We start from the raw sequence: 24,475 nt of genomic DNA, 5'->3' as shown, positions 1-24,475 counted from the left end.
ATCTCAAGCACCAGACGGCATTTTGGCTGGCGCTGATGAGCTGTGCCTCCAATTGCCTGTTTTTGTCTGATCCTATGACAACGGCTATGTTGTTGGCGTCATTCCCAGGCAACATTCACTTGGTTTTAGGGAAGTAGTCAGTCATTCAGTGAATAACATTAAAGGGAAGTCCGGGGATGAGTTGGAGATAAACAACAGAATTGCCCTGCAAAGGGGGTTGTTCCTAATATACCAACATTGTCTGTGCCGTTGAAGCATGCGACCTATAATACATACTGTAAACACAGGAGACTCTGCAGGTGCTGGAAACCTAGAGCAGCACACACAAAATGCTAGAGGAACTCTGCAAGCAAGGCAGCATCTATGGAGCGGAATAAACTGTTGACATTTCAGGCTGAGGCCCTTCGTCAGGACTGGAAAGAAAGGGGGCAAAAGCCAGAATGAGAAAGGAGGAGGAGTTCAAGCTGGCAGCTGATAGGTGAAACCAGGCGAGGGGAAAATCGGGAGGTGGGTGTGGGAGGGAATGAATTAAGAAGCTGAAAGGTGATGGGTTGAAAATGCAAAGGGCTGAAGAAGAAGGAATGTAATAGGAGAGGACAGTAGAGCATGGAAAGAGGGGAACCAGAGGGAGGTGATGGGCTGGTGAGGAGAAAGGAAGGGGCAAGAGAGTGACTAGAATAGGGAATAGAAAAAGGGAGGAGGGAGGGGGAGAAATTACCAGAAGTTTGAGAATTGATATTTATGCCTACAGGTTGGAGGCTACCCAAATGGAATATGAGATGTTTCTCCTCCATGTTTGGTCTCATTGTGGCAGTAGAGGAGGCCACGGACCAACATGTTGGAATGGGATTGGGAAGTCTTTTGCCTTGCTATATGCCTGTAACACATATTATTTTACTTTAACTAGAGGTAGCTTTGGTGGACTTTTGCATTTTAATTGCCAAGTTGGTGATGTGGTGCAATGAATTACCCCAGTCTTCCTTTTGTGAGCCAGCAGGCCAGGCCATTCTGTCAAACTGTTCCTTCATTACTCTGCTAATGCTACAGCAGAGCCATCTAGTGGCCTTGTAGAGAACTGCCTTTATTTTCTTCACTTGCATGGAACAAGAATTAAAGCTTTCCTGAGTACTTTGGCAAACTATATAGCCAGTGCAAAGTTTTTAATTAACCAAGAAGCATTTCAATGTTTCCTCTATTTAAAGTGAATCGTTTGCATGAAGGACCATTTTATAAAATTAGCTTGTTTCTTTTATTTTTCCAGTTCTAAATGGAAATTCGCGAATTCTTGAATTAGCAACCCTGCTACAAACAACGCCTGATCATTCCCAGCGTGAGTAACTTTCTGTCATTGTTCAAGAAGCAGCACGTTTAAATGGAAGTAAGCAAAAGGGCTAACGATGGCCCTCATGGCTGACCATCACAATTCAGTTTCACCTTGGCGATGTTGAGATTAGATTTTGTCATGTTTTAACTTGTGTTAAGCAGAAACTAATGGTAGTTTTGGTTGTGAATTGGCCCAGATTTTAACTAGATCTACCACCAAATTAATAGCGGATAATTATTCTTACAAAAATATGCATAAATTATGATGCCTATATTGTATTGTATATCACAGTATATCGTTTAGTATTACGAAGGTAATGTTGCTTTGTCCGCTGAGCTTGGCAATTCACTTGTGGACGTTTCATCACCAGTTGAGTGATATCCTTAGTGTACAGTTGTTGATGTTTCTCTCTGGGAGTACTTGCGTTTATATAGACCCCTCCCCCTCCCCCCTGTTCACTTGCTTCGGTCCTGATTGGCTACTTCATCAGTTAACCTTTGAATTCTATTGGCTCGCGTTTCTTTGGCTTAGGGATTCGCAGACGGCATCTAAGATAATATAATATTAATATAAATATTGTACATAAATACACAAATACAATCTATAAAGGAGATTAAAAATTAAGCATCAATAAAAAAAATAATGTTATTTGTTTCTTTTGCATTGCCTGAATTTCCTTTTGTTTAAAATTACAATAGAACATAGGGTCCAGAAACTGGATATGCAGTCAAGAGGGAGTCTCAGCCTCGTGACCCAACCCCTAAAAAGGCTTAATTGTCAGTATAACTCCTTGTGATACCACGTTGCTGAGTAGGTTGGGATTAGTGAGCTTCCGTCTTTTGAGAATGGGATTGATAGTTCTGCTAGACTCCGGGTATAACGACCCTGTGAGTGAGCCAAGAGCACATTGCTTCAAGGTTTTCTTTTCATTTGAAAAAGTAACTTCACTCATAGAAAATATGAATAAAAACGGTACCACTTTCTTTAAGTTCTTTTAAAAAAATTGGTGTACGCAAGCCAGTGACTGCTTGGCCACGGCATCATGATACCAGTGTGTAGCGCCACCTTAAACCAGGTATTGGTTGAGACCCAGTGTCGGGGAAATCTATCACCTGCGTGCTTTCTCAATCTAATTGATTGTTATCACTTTCATTGCCGTTACTTAAATCCGATTCTCCTAAGAGTTAATGACATGCTCAGTCTATCAGTTTAAGCATTCCGCAGAAACTAACAAGCCAAGTTAGTTAAACTGGACTTCCTTATCTCCACGTGTTTTGTCTGACAGGTGGTTCCATGTATGGCTGTACGCAGAACGTTTCAGTGATATCAGGGAATACTTCGCCTGTTATTTCCAATGCTGCCTCTCCAGCCAGTTCTGTCGGCAGCCCTACCACCCCAGGGGCCTCCAGTCCCCAGTCTGCTGACTATCACTGGTCGCAGGAGACCACGATGGGAGGGCAACCTGCGGACGTTCCGATGACCCCCCTGTCTGACAGCAGTGTGGGACCAGGTATGTGGAATGACTTGAGATGCGAGGCGCTGGAGATATTCAACATGTCGGGCTGCATCTGTGGAGAAAGAAACAAGGTCAACATTTCAAGTCAATAACCTTTCAGCATTGACTTGAAACCAGAGATGTTTGGAGCCGCGGTAGGGTTGAGGGGAGGAGTGGCGGTGGTACGCGTATGGAGAAACAGAGAAGGTGGGAGGGATTAGTGATGGCGCTGCTTGCCTGACTGAGCTTGTGATCAGTCTGGAGCAGATGTCAACTGAAGGAGATGAACAAAGTCAGAGGAGCAAAGAGAAGAAAAGCAGTAAAAGTTAAGTTTAGAAGAAATAAAACACTGCAGATGCTAAAAATCTGCAATGAAAACAGAGAATGCTGAACGCTCTTTTTAAGAGTCATAGAGTACTACAGCCTGGAAACAAGACCTTCAGCCCATCTAAACCAAGCCAACCTAATCTTCGCCCTAGTCCCATCTAACTACAGTTAGACCATATCATTCCTAAACCAAACTTCTCTTAGATGTTATAATTGAACCAGCATCCACCACTTCATTCCACACACTCACCACCCTCTGAGTAAAGAAATTTCCCCTCAGCGTCCCCTTAAATATTTCACCTTTTACCCCAAACCAATGCTTGTCTTGCACAATCTGAGGGGAAAAGCCTGCATGCTTTCACCCTACTTCTATCCCTAACAATTTTGTATACCTCTGTAAGATCTCCTTTCACTCTTCTACACTCTGCGGAATGAAGTCCTAGCCTATCCAATCTGTCCCAATAACTCAGGTGCTCAAGTCCTGACACGTCTTTGTAAATTTCCTCTGTCCTTTTTCAGACTTATTGATACCTTTGATGTAGGTAGGTGACCAGATCTGCACACAATACTCTAAATTTAGCCTCGCCAACATCTTGTCCGACTTCAGCGTAACACCCCAACCCCTGTATTCAATGCCCTGATTTATGAAAGGCAGTGAACCAAAGGGGTGCCAGGGTGGAAATACATCACTATCATGCAGGTCACATGTAGGTAAAATGTGGCACCTGATTAGCTCCCCCGCCCGCCGACCGATCAGGGTCACGTGAAACCGTGGTAGCAGGTAGTGGATGGTCCATATCACAAATCCTGGTGATGCGACACTGACGCCAGGCAGACAATCTCTAAAGAGTATTGATAATGGCTGGGGTCACCTGCCTTGTAAAGACACTGCCCAGAGGAAGCCAGTGGCAAACCACTTCTGTAGAAAAATTTACCAAGGACAATCATAGGTCATGGAAAGGCCATGATTGCCCATGTCATACGACACAGGACATGACGAATGAACGATCTCGAAATAAACAAAGTAATTCCTACACAAGTCCAATTTTGTTACTCTCCACATATTCTCATCAGTTTCCTCAGATTCTGCTGTCACAGTAATGACAATTGACGTACCAACCCACGTGTCTTGAGAGGAAAGTTGAGCACCCAGAGAAAACCTCTATGTTCACAGGCAGAATGTGTAAAATCCACCCAAGCAGAACCAGAGGTCAGATTTGAACCACAGATCTGGTGCTATGAGGCACCGACTCTACTTGCTGTGTCAACGTGCTTCCCAGTTCTGCTTCAATAGGTTAGAAGATTTACACTGAATGGCCACTTTATTAGGTAGACATGTTTGCCTGCTCGTTAATGCAAATATCTAATCAGCTAATCTTGTGGCAGCAGCTCAATGCATAAAAGCATGCAGACGTGGTCAAGAGGTTCAGTTGTTGCTCAGACTAAACATCAGAATGGGGAAGGAATGTGATCTAAGTGACTATGACCCTGGAATGATGGTTGGTGTTCGATGGGAGTGATTTAAGTATATCAGAAACTGCTGATCTCCTGGGTTTTTTTTTACACACAACAGTCTACAAAGTTTATAGAGAATGATACAAAAAAACCCACCAATAAGCTGCAGTTCTATGGGCCTTGTTAATGAGAGGGGTCAGAGGAGAATGGCCAGACTGGTTCAAGCCGACTAGAAGGCAACAGTAACTCACATAGCCACAAATTACAACAGTGGTGTGCAGAAGAGCATCTCTGAATGCACAACATGCCAAAGGTTGAAGAGGATGTGCCACAGCAGCAGAGGGCCATGAGTATACACCAGAAGTCACTTAATCAGGTTCAGGAGGTACCTAGTCATTGTGCCGGACGCCGGCCCCCTAGGCCTGAGTCGACATAGTCACAATAGTAGAGTGGCGGCTGAGTTAATTGTAGGCAATTAGCACAGCACCACAGAAGACCGCAGTGGAAGTGCCCACATCCTGGTCTTGGGGGAGAAATGAAACATTAATCTAAAGGAATCTCTTGGTTAAGACCATAAGACACAGGAGCAGAATTAGGCTATTTGGCCCATTGAGTCTGCTCCGCCATTCAATCATGGCTGATCCATTTTCCTTCTCAACCTCATTTCTCAAACATTGGAATAAAGGGTAGCCAATCTGCACACTGAAAGGCTGTATAATTCTACAGTTAGGGAACAGCAAGGTCGTTATTCTGAAACTGACTGATGAAACATACGGACACTGGACAGCTCTTCTGATCTTCAAACTGCATCCATTGGAGCTTCTACATAAGAGGACTGAGTCCTTTTTTTTTAGCGTGTTTGAAAGGTGTGTCAATCTAACAATAGAATATTCCCTCAGTGTTGACTTGTCACCCAGGGATGAACCAACAGTTGGCGTTAGCGATGATACTGGGGAATTCCCGGGGGCTTCACAGAACTAGGCAGCCAGGCAGGGGCAGTGAAGGGGACCTAAGTGACGGACTAGTGCACAGATCTTCTGATAATTTCTTCTTTCCTTGCAAGACCTTGAAACAGAATCATCTGGTGAAGAATCAAATGAACCTTTGATTCCGACAGTCAAGCCATCCATAATAACGAGTAAGTATCAAATTTCCAATATTGTTAACACCCGGCAAATCGCTGGAAGTTGTGATTTGAGACCAATGAATCCAATTGGCGAGTACATTGAAATATTGAATTAAAGACCTGAGGATTCTGTGCAATATATTTCACTTTCTGAGTATTTAGTAGAGTGTTTAAATAGTGCAGTTCTGAAAAGATGTAGAGATCTTCTGGACAATGCTGTTTATTGAACAGTGTGTAGGATTTCACCAGGGTAGCCAGTTACCTTGGTCACATGCTAACGTACAAAATTGCAGTGCAGAGCTTTACAAATGTTCATTTGGTGCTCCGCCGTTTTCACATTTGCCCAGGCCTCCATGCACCCTTCACTTTATAATTTAGCTGTTAAACAATAGTTAACCCTTTTTAACCAAAATTGTTAAATAATCCCAAAAGTAGTCCCAGTTCTTCACGCTTATCATCCCTGAAGAAGAGTATTGGGGTGCCACAATCGCATAGTGGTTAGCATGACGTTATGACAGCCCGGGGCCTTCTGGAGTTCAGTTCTGGTGCTGTCTGTAAGGGTTTGTATGTTCTCACTGTGACTCACATAGGTTTCCTCCCACAGTCCAAAGATGCAGCAGTTAAAAGGTTAATCGGTATTTTAAAATTGTCCTGTGAGCAGGCTATGATTTTGAAATTGATGGATTGCTGCTTACTGGGCTGGAAGGGCCTGTTCTGTGATGTATCTGTAAATAAACAAATGGTAGTAAAATATTTCTTCATCATTTTAATGCTGGAGTTCCCTTGTACCGCTCGCTAACAATGTAATCCTGCGTTTTACCATCTCCACTCAACTCTTCCACCCTGATTACCTGCAGGATCAATTCTCATGGCCTGCCCCGCCATACTGCACTTCAGTTTAATTATTTCTGTAAACATCTGACTAATTATCTTGCAATCCTTTCTGTGAACACTCCCTCTCCCATGGCGAAAGCCTCACAAACCTGCTCCCATGCTGTCTGCCCCCTGTACTCCTCCTGAGAAGGATTGCAAATTCCCGAGGGTCCACTTCCCATAGTTCGAGAACCACTTGTACCCTTCTTCCAAAACTAAGCGATTGGAGTCAGCCACACCAAATTTCAGAAGCAGAATACAGTCCCATATTTATTGCTTGTGACACAAAACAAAATTCTTTGCAGCATACACAAGATTTTTTAAAAAATTATTTAGAGATACACCAAAGTAACAGGCCTTTCCAGTCCAACAAGCCTGCACTACCCAATTACACCATGTGACCAATTAACTAACCAACCAACGCCTACGTCTTTGGATGGTGGGAGAAAACCGGAGCACCTGGATGAAACCCACTCGATCATGGGTGGAAGGTGCAAACTCCTTACTGACGGCAGAGGGAACTAAATCTGATTACTGTCACTGTTGTTGCATTATGCCAACGGCTACGCAACCATGCTGCCCTTGATGGTTCCCTTTGGAACCACTGGCCATAGCCAGGGCAATTTGTCCCATTTCAATTATTGTTCCTGCCCATCCCCGACCTCCAGCTCTCTAAATCACCATGTGCTACTCTCTAGCCAACTCCTCAAATGATCTCACTCAACAAGCCACTACACCACTTCACCCTGCTACTCCATTACAGACCGGAGAACCAAGGATGAGAAAGGAATCTGAATGGGAAACCATCCCTCCCTGGTTTAAGCTAAAAAGATGAACCAGAGAACTCTTTTTTTTTTTTCCTGCTTACCTTGTTTAGTCGGTATAGCTTGTCTTTTGCTAAGAGCTGATAGAGATCTACTTACACAGACATCCCACCTCTCCCGGAAGTTCCGGGAGTCTCCCGCATATTAATAGTGGCTGCCTGATGCCTGCAAATTATATACAATATCACGGAAATCAATTTTTTGAGAGAGAGAGCGTGAGAGAACGAGCGCAAGAGCAAGAAAGCAAGCGCTAGTGAGAGCAACCACGAGAGAGAGCGAGAAAGCAAGCGCGAGAGAGAGAGCGAGAAAGCAAGTGCGAGAGAGTGTGACCACGAGCGAGAGAGAGAGAGCGTGAGCAAGAGCGAGAGAGTTCCAAAAAAAGTCGGAGTGACAGTGTTCCAAAAAAAGAAAATATAAAACGTATGTCACCCCAGACTGCACTAAAGTGTACCCCTGCCTAGTAGGGGTCAAAAATAATGACAGTGTTGCTCGCTGCACTGTTTGCAACAGTGACTTTTCTATTGCCCATGGTGGGTTAAAATGTAAAAGACATGTTGAGGTGAGTTTAACAGGTGTCATTCGTTCATTAGCATAGCTAACGTTATTTAAACTAGCTGGCTAGCTGCTAAGGAGCTACTCTATTGCAAACATCCCACCTCTCCTGGAAGTCTCCTGCAAATTGATGGTGCTACCTCCCTGAAATGAGTTTTTGCAGGGTGGGATGTCTGCTTACAGACAGTGATAGGATTGTACCCAGATCGCTGGACTGTAATAACTGCAATGCTACCGTGCTGCCTAGATGGTAACATATAATTACTTACTCTTTTTGTTTCCACAGAAGGTGTGGAAGACTGTGTAAGAATGGTGAAAGAATATCTGAAGGACATGACCCAACACTCTTACATTTGCCATGAGCACGACGAGATGCTTCTTGAAGACATTTATGTGGATGTCTCAATGGTGGAGGTTCAAGTTGAAACAAAGTCTGGAAGGAACTCCACGAAGTGCTTGGACAAGGAGTGCAGGATCTATGACATTGCAGAACGAGAAAGAAGAGCTGTGAACATGGGCAATCTCTTTCACATCTCAGGGAAAAGGCAGAAAGAAACGAAAGTAATTGCGCTGTTGGGAAGAGCAGGGATTGGTAAAAGCGTGATTGTCCAAAGGATCTGCCACGACTGGGTAAACGGGAGCTTCCGGCAGTTCTCATTTGTTTTCTGGTTTAAGTGCAGGACACTCAACTTCACGAAGCAGTACACATTGAAGGATTTACTCTTCCAGCCATTCCTTCCTTGGCTGAAGAACACAGATGAAGTCTTTCAGTACCTGTGTCAAAACCCACGCAAGGTTCTGCTTGTTTTTGATGACTTTGAAGGTTTCCAGGATCACGACGGCCTACAGCAGCCTACAGCCTGCAGCTCAGCAGAGAAGCCGTGCAGCGTCAAGCAGCTGCTGGCGGGCATTCTGCAGAAGAAACTGCTCAAGGGGTGCACAGTGCTCATTACGGCGAGGCCCAAAGAGACCTTTAACCAATACCTCGGCAAGGCGGACAAGATTGTTGAAGTGCTGGGTTTCAGCCCAGCTCACGTGCGGGAGTTCCTGCACAGGTACTTCGAAGACCCCCTTGTAGTTGACGAAGTGGTTTCGTGTCTTCAGGAGCAGCCGTACATGCTTAGCTTATGCCATGTTCCTTTATTATGCAGGTTTATCTGTTTTGTTCTCAAGGGCCAGTACCAGCACGGAGAGGCTCGCTTAGCACTGCCGCCAACCCTCACCGATTTATTCCTGAACATTCTTCAGATCCTCCTGTGCTCTGGAGCTCCCACCTTTCCGCAGAACCAAAACATAATTGGCGCACAGATGCACAGCCTGCTGGAGGTGAGCAAGCGCGCCTTCGCGGGAGTGCAGTGCCACGAATGTGTGTGCACAGAGTCGACCAGGTCCACAGAAATGTCAAACTTCGCTCTGAAGCACGGACTTCTAAGGCCTTTCTTAAGGACTGGTGAAGTTAAAGAGTGGGAGTGTGGGAAAACCTTTTCCCATTCTTCCCTGCAGAACTTTCTGGGAGCACTGCACTTACTGTTTTCAGAAGAAATCAAATGTAAAAGCCTTACTAAGATTATTCTGCTACAGCACAAGAAGAGGAAATCACAGGCGGACTGGTTGGACATTGTCCGAAGGTTTCTGACAGGACTAGCATCCAGGGAAGGAAATGCCTTTCTGAACTGTCTCTCTGGTTGTTCAAAGGCAAACATAAAGAGCAAAAAACAAAAGTGTCTGTGGAAATACTTCTCTGAACTCGAGGTGAGCTCACTCAGTGCCAGTAAACTGCTGGAGCTCTGTCACTGCGTTTACGAAGCACAGAGTGTGGAACTCACCGCACAGGTGGCGGCTAAACTCAGTGAAAAGTTGTCCTTCAGGGGTACACGACTGACCCCATCTGACATATTGGTATTGCTGTACGTCATGCAGAGAGCCCCGAGTAACTTCGCCGTTGACTTAAGGGATACGAGCATCGACCTACAAGGGATCAAGCAGTTCGTGGAGTCGAAGAATGTGACCTCCTTTAGGTAGGTGAACAGGCTTCCCAAGTGCAAGTTGAATTTGGTCTGGTTTCAGCTTCATAAAGTGCTGGAGGAACTCAGCAGCTCTGGTAGCATCTATGGAGAGGAATAAACAGTCAAAGGTTTGGGCCGAGACCCTTCATTGGGAATCAAAAGGGAGAAGGAAGAAGCCAGAATAAGAAGGTGGGGGGGGGGGGGGGAAGGAATACAAGCTGGCAGGTGATAGGTGAAATCAACTGAGAGGTAAGGTGGGAACATGTGGTGGATGGCTTCTGGTTCCCCTCTACCCCTATCCTTCTCTTCACCTGCCCAATACCTCCTGGTGACTTCCCCTTCCTTTACTCCATGGCCCACTCTCCTCTCCTATTAGATTGCTTCTTTGGCCCTTTGCCTTGTCCACCTATCATCTCCAAGCTTCTTACTTCATTCCCCTTTCCCCACCCATCCATCTTCCCCCTCACCTGGTTTCACCTATCCCCTGCCATCTTGTACGTCTTCCCGTCTCCCCACCTTCTTAATCTAACTTCCTCCCCTTTCCTTTCCAGTCCTGAAACATCGACTGTACCTCTTCCTAGGGATATTGGTTACATGGCTTTTGATCTGTCTTCCTCCTCTTGAAGGTGCAACTCAAAATATAGGCTTCACTTTTGATCCCGATGAGGCATCACATCAGTTCTTGTTTAGTAATCACGCTGGCAAAGCACCTTGGCATGTTTCATGACGCGTTGCAAGCTTTATAAAGCCTTGGTTAGACCACACTCGGGATATTGTGTCCCGTTCTGGTCACCTCATTGTGGGAAAGATGTGGAAGCTTTAGCAAGAGAGAGCAGTGGAGATCTTCATAATGCTACCTGGATCAGAGAGCCCGTCTAATGAGGATAGGATGAGTGAGCTTGGGCTTTTCTTCGAGCGAAGGAGGATAAGAGGTAACTTGATAGAGCTGTACAAGGTAATAGAGGCATAGATAGAGTGGTTAGCCAGAGACTTTTTTCCCAAGGAGAAATGGCTAATACAAGGGCCATAAAACTTTAAGGTGATTGGAGGGAAGTATAGGGGGGATGGCAGAGGTAAGTTCTTTACAGAGTGGTGGATGCATGGAATGCCTTGCTGGGGGTGGTGATAGAGGCAGATACATTAGGGACATTCAAGAAACTCTTAGTTAGGCACACGGTTAAAGTTCAAAGTATATTTATCATCTAACTACGTAAATGTCACCATATACAACTATGAGATTCATTTTCTTGTGGGCATACTCAATAACTTCATTATAGAATAGTAACCATAACAGGATCGATAAAAGATGGCAACAACCTGAGCATTCAATGGGTGTGCAAAAGACAACATACTGTGCAAATACAAAAAGGAAGAAATAATGATAATAAAAAATAAGCAATAATTTGGCCCATATCCCAACAAGCCTCCCCTATCCATGTATCTTTCCAAATATATTTCAGATGTTGTATTTGTACCCACCTCTACGACTTCCTCCTGCTACTGTGAAATGTTAAGCTGAAATCTTTGGAAGAAGTAAAAGATTTTGTGGTGCTATTAGAGAGAAGGTGGCGGAGTTAGCCCAGTATTCTGGTCAGATATTTCTGTCAATTAATATTAACCAAAAACATGATTTGGTTGTTAGCACGTTTCAGGCTGGAAATCAGCTGCAGTGTTCACTTTCATGAACTTCAGAAGTGAATACTACTGGCTTGCTTCTATTGTTTGCATACTTTGTTTCTTTTTGTCTATTGGATGTTCGATGGTCTTCTCTTGATTTGATGGATTCTTTTGGGTTTCTTTGTTTTGTGGCTGTGTGTAAGGAGACAAATCTCATTGTTGTATAAAGTATACATACTTTGATAATAAATATTCTTTGAACTTTGAACATAAGTGACTGTACAGTATTTCATTGGCTGCTAGGTGCTTTGTTGTGGCATCTTAGAAGTGGAGGGAAAGGTTTACGAGGAGCCTTGATAGGAGAGTGTTTGCTTTGGGAGAATCCAGATCCAGAGGCTACTGTTTTTAAGAGTTCGTCCTTTTAGGACAGAATGAACGGACTTTTTCCCCTCAGAGGGTTATGAGTTTTTGGAACACTATTCTGCCAAGAGCAGTAGAAGCAGAGTCATAGTACAGTACAGAAACAGGTCCTTTGGCTCATCTAGTCCATGCCAAATGCTTATTCTGCCTCATCCAAATTATCTTCACCTAGACCATAGCCTTCCACACACCTCCCATCCATGTACTAATCCAAATTTCTCTTAAATGTTGAAATCAAACCTGCATCCACCACTTCTGCTGGCAGCTCATTCTACACTCAAGTTCAAGTTCAATTTCAATTGTCATTAGAGCTAAATGAAACTATGTTCCTCCCGGTCCAAAGTGTAAAACACAACCCATGCAGACACACACAGCACATTTAGTTAGGAAAACACATACAGTCACAAAATAATATTAGCCCAAGTCCCTGAGTGGCATGACCTGAATATTGATGGTGCATGGAATGTTGTCCTGCAGCCATGTTTCTGCAGGAACAAGTATGCAGCAGTTCCTCATGTTGCTCTGGGTCAGCCATAGATGAAACCAAATCAGCTTGTCTCGTGCTGGACCTGCTGCAGACGAAGGCAATTCACCTTGCCTTCAGGGGAACGACCACTGGAGAGCATCACCGACAGGAGAACCGGCCGGCAGGGGACAAGTCTCCAACCCAGCATTGGTTCCAGCGCACCTCTGTTCTCTCCCACCCCACCTCTGGCGCCTCTTGCCCAGGGTGGCTGCAACAGGTAATGCCATGGTGTGCTCCGTGCAAGAACCAAGTCCACGCAGCTCCCCTCCCCCCACTGTCAGTCTCACCAATGAACCAGACTTTCAGTATTTTGTATTGCCAATATCCAACAGGGTCTTGCGATCACAAGAAAACGTTTAAGACACACTTGCGGCATTTGTTGGACATGAAAAGGCTGCTGCAACCAAGCATGCTGACATCTTACTGGAAGTCGCACCACCCTCTGAGTGAAGAAGATCTCCCTCAGATTCCCCTTAAGTACTTCACCTTTCCACCTTAACCCATGATCTCTAGGTCTAGTTTCACCCAACCTCAGAGGAAGAAAGCCTACTTGAATTTACTCTATCTATACCCCTCATAATTTTGTACACCTTGATCAAATCTCCTACACATCAGGAAATCAAGTCCTAACCTATTCAACTTTTCCCTGTTACTCAGGTCCTCAAGTCCTGGCAATATGCTCATAAGTTTTCTATGAGGCAGCGGTGGATAGATTCTTAATAAGCAAATGAGTAATAGGTTACTGTGAGTAGATTAGAATGTGGAGCTCAAGTTATGATCGGGTCAACCATTTAATGACAGAGCAGGCTCAAAGGCTGAGCGGCCTAGTCCTTCTCCTAATTCAAATGCTTGTATACAAGTCCCCTTTGACATTTATGGTAGGTAGTTCACACAGTGTTTGTTCTTCATAGTGTGTGACAAGCTGGGCTGAGTAGATCAGACTGTCAGCGTGTATGCATGCTTGCGTCTAAAGGATTACAGCAGCCAGGCACAAATCAATCAGTAGCTTAAGAGTCACGGTATGGTTTTTTTTAGGATTTTGTGAAAAATAAGGATATAGGAGCAGGAGCAGGCCTTAAGTCCTCTAGAAGTTGATCTCAGGGTGGTATATGGTGATATATACAAACTTTGATAATAAATTTACATTGAACTTTGACCTGATCTCTGGCTTAACATGCCATTTTTCTCTGAATCCCCATAACCCTCAGTATCTCTGATTTACCAGATTATTGCCATAATGAATTATGAAACCTTCCTCTCCTGCCTCGTTCTTTAACAGAGCCAACTGTTAAATGAGATCCTGGTTTGCATGATTGAATTTTTAAATAACATTTTCTGGTGCCCTTTCACGAGTTGGTTTCCCTTCGCAGGGTGTCGATATGCGACGCGGTAAAACTCTGGGAGCATTTGGAAGAAACGGAATTACACGAGCTGCTTCATCTGTCCCTTGTCAAGTTCTCTGTCAATCCTTTTGAGGTTAAGAGTTTGAAAGATATTGACGACCTTGATTTACTGGTGCAGATTCACAAGGAAAGAAGATTCCTGTCAAGGTGTGTTGACGCCTCTCTCGCTTAGCTTCTATCTGTAGATATGTGTTCAGCTCCTCTCCACAGCACCCCATCATAAGGTAATACAACTGACTGTCCTGTTTCATTTCCAAATTATTTGTATGATAGAATGAACTTGAAGGGTTGTATGCCCTTCATATATTCTATTCATACTTGGAAGATAGTCCCATCGAAGCTATTCTTTATGTGTAATTCTGATATTACTGAATAACTATTTACTGGATGGTGGAGTGGAGATATATCTCTACCAAAGGAGGCCCTCCTCCCCTCTGCTATCCTGCAGGTCACCCTTGGGCAAGGTGTAGCACCTGCATAACCCTTGATCAGGGACACACGAAGCCATGGAAGCGGCTGGTAGGTGGTCATATGAGCAGCTGTTGCATATCACAACTCCTGGTCATGTAACCACTGACACCAGGCAGACATCCTCAGAAGAGTATTAATAATGGCTGTGGTCACCCATCCTGTAAAGCTGCTGCCCAGAAGAAAGCAGTGGCAAAACACTTCTGTAGAAAAACCTGCCTAGAACAATTGTGGTCAAGGGACCATGATCGCCCACATCAAATGACACAGCACGTAATGATGATGAAGACTCGCTGGATCTACAATACTTGACTATTTGTATTAGAAGTTTGTGGACAAACTTTCAGCAATGTTTTCTGGTGAAGAAATGGGGAGAATACTAGTTGAAAAGGCTATCACTATGTAGTAAAAGAAGGGCATCGTATTTCATCTTTTGCTTCTAACTTTCACCTGAAACAGTGCCCTGAGAACATCCAGAGATGAACTCCAAGGATTACCTGCAGTGAGGAGCCTACAAGTGCTGGAATTTGCGTAAGTGGTGATCTGTAATCTCTAGCCTTTTTCAATTTGTGAATGCATAGCTTCCTCAGATATTTATCAGAATCAAGTTGTAAGCAAACTTATGAGGGTTTAGTGACAACTTCAGAGAACTCTTTGGTTACCCATATTACTGACTATGCCTAGAACTATTTTGTGACTCATAGCCATCCCAGAAAGCTGAAGAGAAACGTTTGAAGGAGAAAGACTGAGGAGAGAAATCAGAAGGAGCAATCACTTTGCAAAAATCCCTTGCTCCTCTAATAATCAAATCTGTATGCTAATTAGAAGTGGAACCAATGAAAAGTGATTTTTAAAATGTTATAATAAAGTTAAATGTAAGTATGATGGTGTTGTAGCCAACCAGAGGGTGGATGCTCTTCATGGATCACACTTCTTTTTAGATTGTGAGGTCCAGAATTAGACTCAATAAAATGGTTGCGGTGTAAGCAGATTTAGCACAATTTCTTTCCTATAGAGTTATAGTGTTGTACAGCAATAGAAACAGGTTCCTTGGCTCAACTGGTCTATGCTGGCAAAGATGCACATCCAAGTTAGCTCCATTCACCCATGTTCAGCCCATATCCTTCCAAAGTAGGGCTTCCCACCTGGGGTCCATGGTAACCATGGTAACAAGGTTGGCAACCCCTGTTCTAACATATCTTTCCTATCCACATAAATTTCCAACTGCCTTTTAAAAGTTGTTATAATGACTGCCTCAACCACTTCTGTTTGTACTCCTTGCCTGTTTATCGGAAAAGAAAGCTCTGAAGCTTTTTGTAACTGTTTTCTCAACTTGCCTGGCTCCCATTGACGATTATTAATTACTCAATCCTTTAGTTTCCTTAGTACAATTAAGCTACACAAATCACTAACTGATGGATGGTTAACAATGAAATGCAATTTGATTTAATCTTGCAGCCTCGGCCCTGTAAATGGACCTCAGGGATTTCGGAAACTAACGAAGATTCTACCGTCACTGGTATTCCTGAAATATTTAGAGTGAGTAAAAGGTTGAAATGTCTTGTCCAGAAAATACTTCAATTTGACAGATATTCTCAACTCTTTATTACGATGTATTACACTGATTTTATTTTAATTTATCTTATGCAAAACTATTGATAAATCAATTCATTTTTATGAAAATTATAACACATGTCAGAGTGAAAACATGGCTTCATCAATCACCACAATGTTACATTCGGTTTAACAGTAATGTCATTTGTGAGTTCAGTTTAGTATTTGACAAGTAATGAAACTGTACTGTCACATACCAGTAAATTCAATCATTTTATCTGATGATCGAACTTGAATACTTAAAGATAGATTTTGTCAATACATTTTATATAAATTGCATTTCTGTATTATTCACATGTAGAATGAAGACTGTTAAAATATGTGTTTTACAATTCATCTGCCTAGAGAATTAAGTGTTCAATATACACCCAGTGGCCACTTTATTAGGTACAGGGGTGGAACCAGTGTAGACTGCAGCTGCTGCAGCCTATCCATTTCAAGGTTTGATGTGTTGTGCATTCAGAGATGCTCTTCTTTACATCACTGCTCTAATGCGTGGTTAATTGAGTTACTGTCGCCTTCCTGTTGGCTTGAACCAGTCTGACCATTTTCCTCTGACCTCTCTCATTTAAGACATTTTTGCCCACAGAACTGCCACTCACTGATTTTTTTTTTTTGGTTTTTCACACCATTCGATGTAAACCCTAGAGTCTGTTGTGCGTGAAAATCCCAAGAGATCAGCAGTTTCTGAGATACTCAAGCCACCCTGCCTGGCACCAACAATCATTCCACAGTCAAAGTCACTTAAATCACATTTATTCCTCATTCTGATGTTTGGTCTGAGCAACAACTGAACCTCTTGACCACGTCTGCATGCTTTTATGCATTGAGTTGCTGCTACATGATTGGCAGATTAGATATTTGTATTAATGAGCGGGTGTACCTAATAAAGTGGCCACAAGTGCAGCTGCCTGCCACACATATTGTTACATACATTATGAGTACATTTCATTCATAATAATACATTGTGTCTACTTGTTTCCAAGGGAATATTCTGGTATAACATGTATTCTTTTGAAATGTAGCAATTCTGTGCAGATGTTTGCTAAGACTATCATTTTTATTTCAAATAACGGTTTTCAAGCTATAGTAAAGTTGTATATGGTAGACACTGCAGGAAGTAGTGCAAATTCACCAGTTAAACTTCACTACTGTACAGTACTTCGCACATCAGTAATTAAACAGCGTTCTACTGGGATACGGCAGGAGAGGGACAATAAATCAGCCATGGTGGATTAGCAGAGCAGACCTGATGGGCTGAATTACCAAATTCTGTTCCTATGTCTTATGGTCTTTAAGATTGTGGCAAATTTCCTTTTATTACTAAAAGGTAGATTTTCAATTGAACTTCTCTTTTTTTTTATGTAGCCTCGAAGGACCAAGTTTACAGAAAGTTAAAATGAGTGAAAATAAAATCGGAGACGAAGGAGCTGAAAGATTGTCAGAGGTGCTGTCTCACTTAACGTGTCTGGAAAAATTGATGTGAGTAGCAAAGTTAATTGGAATATATACCATAAATATACAAGTGTATCTGTACTGCGCATGTTTATATGTATCCAGATGTATGTGTAAAGGTATGTTCATCTGTAGATGAAGCTGTGACAATCACATTTGGAAAATGATGGCCGGGTTTGTGTTATGCTGCAGATTCCCACCCCAGTCCAGCTCCCCGGGAGCACTGATCACACCAATGTTTAGCCTCCGCTTGGCATTTACTCTCCTTTGCTACATGTTAACTTTGTCTAAAATCCAAAGCGGAATGCGTCAGAGTAGCATTCCATCATCTGATTATTTATTGAGCTGTAGGCTCTTCCAGCCCTTCGAGGCATGCCGCCCTATAATCCCTCGATTACAGGGTGATCACAGGGTGATATACAATGACCAGTTAATTGCTCGGTCATACAAAGATGTATCCCTCACTAATGCAATGAGCAAGGACAGTCTACCAGATTATTGTCTGGTCTACCAGGCAGCAGTAACCCCACCCTCCCATATGCATCTGCACCTAGAGCACTGGAGACATACTGTCTACAAAATACTCTCTAGGTCCCCTTGTTTAAGTGAACTAACCTTTCTCAGCACTAAGTCCCTAATTAATCGCTGGTCAGTGTCATTTATACAACTGCCACCAGATTCCTGCCTCAGGCAGTCAACTCTGAGCATTGCCATGGCAACACATTACAAGAGACCAAGGAAACCAAGGTTCTCAAAGCATGGTTGATGAAGTGTAGAATCTCCACTGACCTACTGGAATCCCAGTCCCATAGCTGGTGAAATAAATGAAGAAAGACCATTTTGGGAATGTTATATTGTGGATAATAACTAAAGGAAAAATAGCCGGAGTCACTTAGCATTTCAGTGCAAGGGTGTTTATTAGGTGCATCAAAAATCAAACACAAAATTAGTGAAAATAGTGAAAAGAAAACTGCCAATATTTGCAAAAAAGTACCAGAAAACATAATAATAGCTCCATACTATTTTTGTCCAGAATGAGCTCCTGGCAACCCCTATCTCACTCCTACTGAGAGCCAAGAGCCCTGTTTGTTCAGCACCAGGACATACCATCTTTAATTACCCATAAAGTTAACTAAAGACGACACATAAATTAGAACGTCATGCACCCCACAATGTAGTTACAATCATATTACCAAATAAATAGAAGTATCTAGCTTAAATATAGAATAAAAATAACATATACACATTTACACATCCCCATTACTACAGAAATGGAATATTCCACTGTTTATGACAGGAAATGTGCCATAAAGCCAACCAGACTGCATCAGCTCAGTTAGGACCCATTATTAGAAAATACTGGGGAAGACTTTAAAGTGTGCACACGCAGCACAATGACAAGTGTGTGTGTGTGTGTGTGTGTGTGTGTGTGTGTGTGTGTGTGTGGTTCTCTGTTGCAGGGTGGAACTGAGTGTCTCACATTAGAAGCTTAGAGAAACCCAGCATGCAGAGGAATGAGCACACTACCTCCTATACCTCGCACCTAGTGACCCCATCAAACACCTTTTGCCCTGAGTCTGCAGATCCTTAATTGCCTCATCAGCTCCTCAGCAAATTACCCTTGGTCCCATGGGACTGCCTAAGAAGAATAAAAAGCTCCATTATGAATTACTACAAAGGAACTCCCACGCCCCAATTTAGAATCGCCATCTACACTAAGATAATAGTTCTGCCCAAACACTGTGAAGTATATCTGGATTGTATATCTCTCAAATTAGCAACCGATGCCATTCCCTGTCCTTTTTGTTCATTTTTTCCTCATAATTAATCTCCCTGTTATCTCTGTCCACTCCACATTTTCACATTTTTTCTTCCCACCCTGTCTGCTTCCTACTTCCTCATACCACTTCATCTTTCCGATTATAATTTTCCTCTGCAACTTCTACTCTCTCAGCCAGCCCCTCCATTTTGCCCACTCTCCCTTCTCCCTCCCTTTAGAAGATAAAATAGTGGGACTGTGGCAGCCGTCAGGAAGAGGTCATGTGGCAGGATTTCCCAGAAATCCGAATTGTAGTAAACAAATTGAAAGCCTGACCACTTTGAACTGTGAACAAGGTGACAGCAGGTTATTGACACTGTGTGTATGGTATCCTGGACATCTTCAACTGGTGCCATGGTTCTCTGGACATGACAAACCTGAACTGGTTCTTGTGGGCTAAATTTGCAACCGCTGGTAAAACAGGTTAAACATCAAAATGCTTTTGTCATTTACTATTCTGAGATAATATAAAATGCACCAATAAATTCAAACTAACTGTTACAATTTTTCAATATATTATAGATTGTCACGCAACCAGATAGCAGACCGAGGCGCACAGAAGTTGGCAAGATCTCTTCCCAACCTAAAATTCTTGAGGACTCTCAGGCAAGTCTTAGGAAGTTGCTTTTGTTTATTTAAAGAAAACTCCTACATATGGGTGCGGCCTATTTAAAGCCAAACTGCCTGGAGCCTGTTCTGCCATTCCATGGAGAACTAAAACCAATCTCAGTTGACATATCTTTCCACATTTCCCTTAAACCTTTGGTCAGCAAAAATCAACCAACCTTAGATTTAAAAGGAACAAATAATGGGCAACAAATACATTCTGTGACCACATCAGGTGATTTGCTGGGTTAACATGAAGCTGTACCTCTGTAGTGTTCCCTAAGGATACTTGATAAGTAATCAGATGCTGTTAACTCTTCTCTATGTTACAGCCAGCACTCAACAATGCTGTACATTCAATCATCAATTTAATTTACTTCAGAAGTTAACCGGTAGGTTAGGATTAAAAAGCTCTCCATCTGATGTTTGTCACTAAGTGTGTTGGACAGTATAACATCAGCTGACAGCTTGAATCTGAAAATACTGAAATGGTATTGAGTAAGTCTTAAGCTTACAATTTAAACTGCAATATTTCACACGGGCGGCATAGTTACCTGGCAGTCAGTGCAATCGCTTTAGAGTGCCAGCGATCACTGATGATTGTTCAGTTCCTGCCGCTGCCTATACGGAGTGAATACGCTCTCCCGGTGACAGCCTGGGTTTCCTCTGTGTGCCCCACTTTTCTCCCATGTTCCAAAGACTTACAGTTAGAATTAGTAAGCTGTGGGCGTGCTGTGTTGGTGTTGGAAGTGCGACAACGCTTGTGGGCTTTGCCATGTGATCCCAGCGGATACTTTATACTTTATTGTCGCCAAACAATTAGTACTAGAACGTACAATCATCACAGCGATATTTGATTCTGCGCTTCCTGCTCCCTGGATTACAAATATTAAATATTAAAAATAGTAAAAATTAGTAAATATCAAAAATTTAAATTATAAATCATAAATAGAAAATAGAAAAATGGAAAGTAAGGTAGTGCAAAAAAACTGAGAGGCAGGTCCGGATATTTGGAGGGTACGGCCCAGATCCGGGTCAGGATCCATTCAGCAGTCTTATCACAGTTGGAAAGAAACTGTTCCCAAATCTGGCCGTACGAGTCTTCAAGCTCCTGAGCCTTCTCCCGGAGAGAAGAGGGACGAAAAGTGCATTGGCTGGGTGGGTCATGTCCTTGATTTAATTTTTGGATTTAATTTGACCCAAACAATGCATTTTTATTGTATGTTTGGATGTTTTGATGTACATGTGACAAATAAGTCCAGACATAAATCTTTGATAAATGAGTGTTGTTAATACAAACTCAATGCGTTTCAAAGTTAAATAATAATAATTATTTATATAGCACCTTTCTTGCATTAAGATGCAGGCTCAAAGTGCTTTACATAGATTGTAAAGGTAAATCAATATAGTCATAAAAATACAAGACAAAATTAAAACTCATAAGTAAAGACAAGCATTATATAGGATAAAATGTAATCAAATATATTATATAAATATAATGAACATCATTAGGCATTAAGTATAAGTAGGCCAGATTTTAAAAATTATTTTTTAAAAAGTGTTTTGAAACATTCCACAGTACTACCCTGGTGTATCTCAGTTGGTAGAATATTCCAGATTTTTGGTGTGTACGAGCAAAAGACCACATCACCAGTACTGATGTATTTGGCTCTAGGAACACTAAGCAAATCAGTATTCACAGATCTGAGATTACGATTAGGGATGTAAGGGGGTGGCTGCTCCTAGAGTTCTTGAATTAAATGAGACACTTAACTAACTTCAGTCACCTCTCTGTAATTTATTTAAATACATCAAGCCATGAAGATTATCAGTGTCCACCTTGTCTAACTTTATTTTCTTTTACAGTTTGTATGACAATAGCATTGGTGACAAAGGTGCAGAAAAGCTAGCAGAAATCCTCCCAGTAATGAAATCACTGAAAGTTCTGGAGTAAGTATCACTAATATCAATATGATAGTAATTATATAAGGTTAAGTTAAGTATTCCGGACAGATGGGGCTCAATCGGCTGTGGTTGGCAGCTCATCTAGGAGAAGGAAAGTTCTGATCACAAACTTCTGCTGCCTCGTGGCTATACCCACTCATGGGGAAGGCTTCAGGAGTAAACCCCAAGGAAAAGTCCTGAGCTGGGGTCCCTAAGACAGTCCTATGTCGAGTTCAATGCTGACTGGCAACTCCTGCGATGCCACTGCTGTCAAACTCTATCGGTCGCTGCCGTTCCCTTGGATTCATCAGCTGTGCGGAGAGAGGGAGCATGAAACATGGGGAACAGCTTGCTCCCTACCCTGGGTGCGTCTTGACTGACGGCACTGCACCAACAATGTAGACAGTTAGGTCACAACATCCATGTTCAACCCCGACCCTGTAAGTTAAGGGGGAAATTATTTGACCTCCCATTCACCTCATTGTCTGCCTCCTTATTAAAAAGGGACAACATGCGTCGATCCCTAAGGGCAAAGTGCCCGAGGAGCATGATGGCTGTCCACTGATCTCTGATACATTATATGTCTGACTGCTGCCTTAAAGCTGTGAGGGGTCAATATCCACAGGCAAAAAAGGGTCCAGAGTCTCCTTTAGGGTTCTTCTGCAAAATATCAAGGCCTCCTAACAAGGCAAAGGGTCTGCAGTCTTACCCGATCTGTGATCGCTGGTGCTGTAGAGCGATGGCACTACCCGCTATTCTGCCATGCTGCCCGTGCAAAATATTGCAGTTTGAATTGTCAGCTTACACGCACCGGCAGCAGGGGAGTTGCACGGCCTTGGCTCTCACACGGACCAGGCCCTCGTGCCGCAGCACCGCCTGTTACAGCCACCTTGGGGAGGAGGTGCCGGAGACGGAGCGGCAGCCCGCTGGAACCCATACTGGGTTTGGGGTTGGTCCCTGCAGGCCGGCTCTCCTGTCGGCGCTGTTCTCAATTACTCGCTCCCTGGATTTCCTTCGCCTGCAGCTGACCCGGTGCAAGATGAGGAACTGCTGCGTGCTTGTTCTTGCAGAAACATGGCTCCAGGACAATATCCAATGCACCATCAGTCTTCAGGCCATGCCAGTCAGGGACATGAGCTAATTTTATTTTGTGACTCTATATACTGGATCAGAACATATGTGCTACGTTTTATATCTGGCCCCAGAGGAGCAATAATTTGCATGTATATTTTTAAATGACAATTATACTTGAACTTGAACAATCCTTAAAATAACTGCTTGAGGCTGCCAAAGAAATGGTAAAGAAGCTGCTTGTTATTTTACCTGTGTAGCCTGGATGGAGGAATGTGTCCCTCACTGTGAGCAGCTCTCATCCAGCTCATTGTGTTAACTCCCACACTTCTCTCCTGCAATGCCCTTATTGTCAGTGAGGAAGTTGACCCACATTTGATTCCAGTGACAGATTCATGACAAACTCTATTATTAAAATTGGCTTGAGACTTATAGCCTGCCACCTATCTTGGATTAGAAAATGAGCTTCTTTTCTTCCAGTGTGTCCGTTTTCCTTGTGATTAGATCTTAGTCAGAGATTGTGATGTGAAGCATTGAAGGTATAAAATGGTTTTGTGGTTGAAATATCCAGAGTTTGCTGTTGATTGTAAAGGATTTTGTTTTTTATTTCCACAGTGTTAAATTCAACAAAATTACAGATGTAGGAGCCCAGAGGCTTACGCAGAGTTTAAAGCATTGTCCCCATATTCAGAAAATATGGTAAGCTAGTTCATATAAAATCAAAATTAACATTTGCATTGACCTTGAATTACCCTTGTAATATGTAAACTTTCTCAGAAACAATATTAAGTAGGTATGGCATTACTCAGCAATATTTTGAACCTGTAGGGATGTTTATTTAGGTGCATAGATATGTGCACACACTTGCTTGCTTCCACAATTGCATGTACCTTCACATTCTTTCTCTAAATCTATACATATCCACTTTCGTATATGTGCATCTACACTGGCACACAATCAGCACCATGCTCATGCACCACTATATGCAACACACATATTCTCAATTGTCCACTTTCTCAGAGGTATTTACTTAATAACATCAGACTCCAATATGATCATTTCCTCCTCTCTAGACCACAACCAGTAAATCATCAGTTTCTCTAACCTGTTAATTTTCCTCCCCTCCCCCCTCTCTCTTTTTCTCATTTTCTACTCCTCATTCTGGTTACCTTTCACCCCTTCTCTTTTCACCCTCCCTGGTTCCTCCTCTTCTCTTTCTTCCATGGTCCACTGTCCTCTATTAGATTCCCTCTCCTTCAGTCCCTTACCTCTTCTCACCATCCCTCCCAGCTTCCTACTGAATCCCATCTCCTCCACCCACCCACTTTCTCCCTCACCTGGTCTCACCCATCACCTGTCAGTTTATACTCCTCACCCTCCCCCCACCTGTTTAATCTGGCTTCTGCCCTCTTCATTTCCAGTCCTGATGAAGGGACTCGATTTGAAACATCAGATGTTTATTCCCTTCCATAGATGCTGCCTGACTTGCAGACTTCCTCCAGCAATTTGTGTGTGTTGCTAAACATTGAATTCAGTTGTGTTCCAACACC

At 42.9% G+C, this 24,475-nt stretch overlaps 1 protein-coding gene across 3 annotated transcripts in view; it reads left to right on the top strand.

Annotated features, from left to right (window-relative positions):
• ciita (class II, major histocompatibility complex, transactivator) overlaps positions 1–24,475 on the top strand; it is a 112,278-nt gene that overhangs the window by 84,508 nt on the left and 3,295 nt on the right. For all 3 annotated transcript variants that reach the window (XM_063059200.1, XM_063059201.1, XM_063059202.1), the window contains 11 exons: positions 1,262–1,330; positions 2,610–2,834; positions 5,665–5,739; positions 8,263–9,994; positions 13,916–14,095; positions 14,876–14,947; positions 15,875–15,955; positions 17,399–17,512; positions 19,827–19,910; positions 21,777–21,860; positions 23,541–23,624. In XM_063059200.1, coding sequence (XP_062915270.1) covers positions 1,262–1,330; positions 2,610–2,834; positions 5,665–5,739; positions 8,263–9,994; positions 13,916–14,095; positions 14,876–14,947; positions 15,875–15,955; positions 17,399–17,512; positions 19,827–19,910; positions 21,777–21,860; positions 23,541–23,624 — 2,800 coding nt within the window. The remainder of the gene's footprint in view (positions 1–1,261; positions 1,331–2,609; positions 2,835–5,664; positions 5,740–8,262; positions 9,995–13,915; positions 14,096–14,875; positions 14,948–15,874; positions 15,956–17,398; positions 17,513–19,826; positions 19,911–21,776; positions 21,861–23,540; positions 23,625–24,475) is intronic.

Source organism: Mobula hypostoma, chromosome 9 (genome assembly GCF_963921235.1).
Source record: "Mobula hypostoma chromosome 9, sMobHyp1.1, whole genome shotgun sequence".
NCBI lineage: Eukaryota > Metazoa > Chordata > Chondrichthyes > Myliobatiformes > Myliobatidae > Mobula > Mobula hypostoma.
Note: the sequence above shows the minus strand (reverse complement) of the source record. Positions and strands in the feature narration are given on the sequence as shown.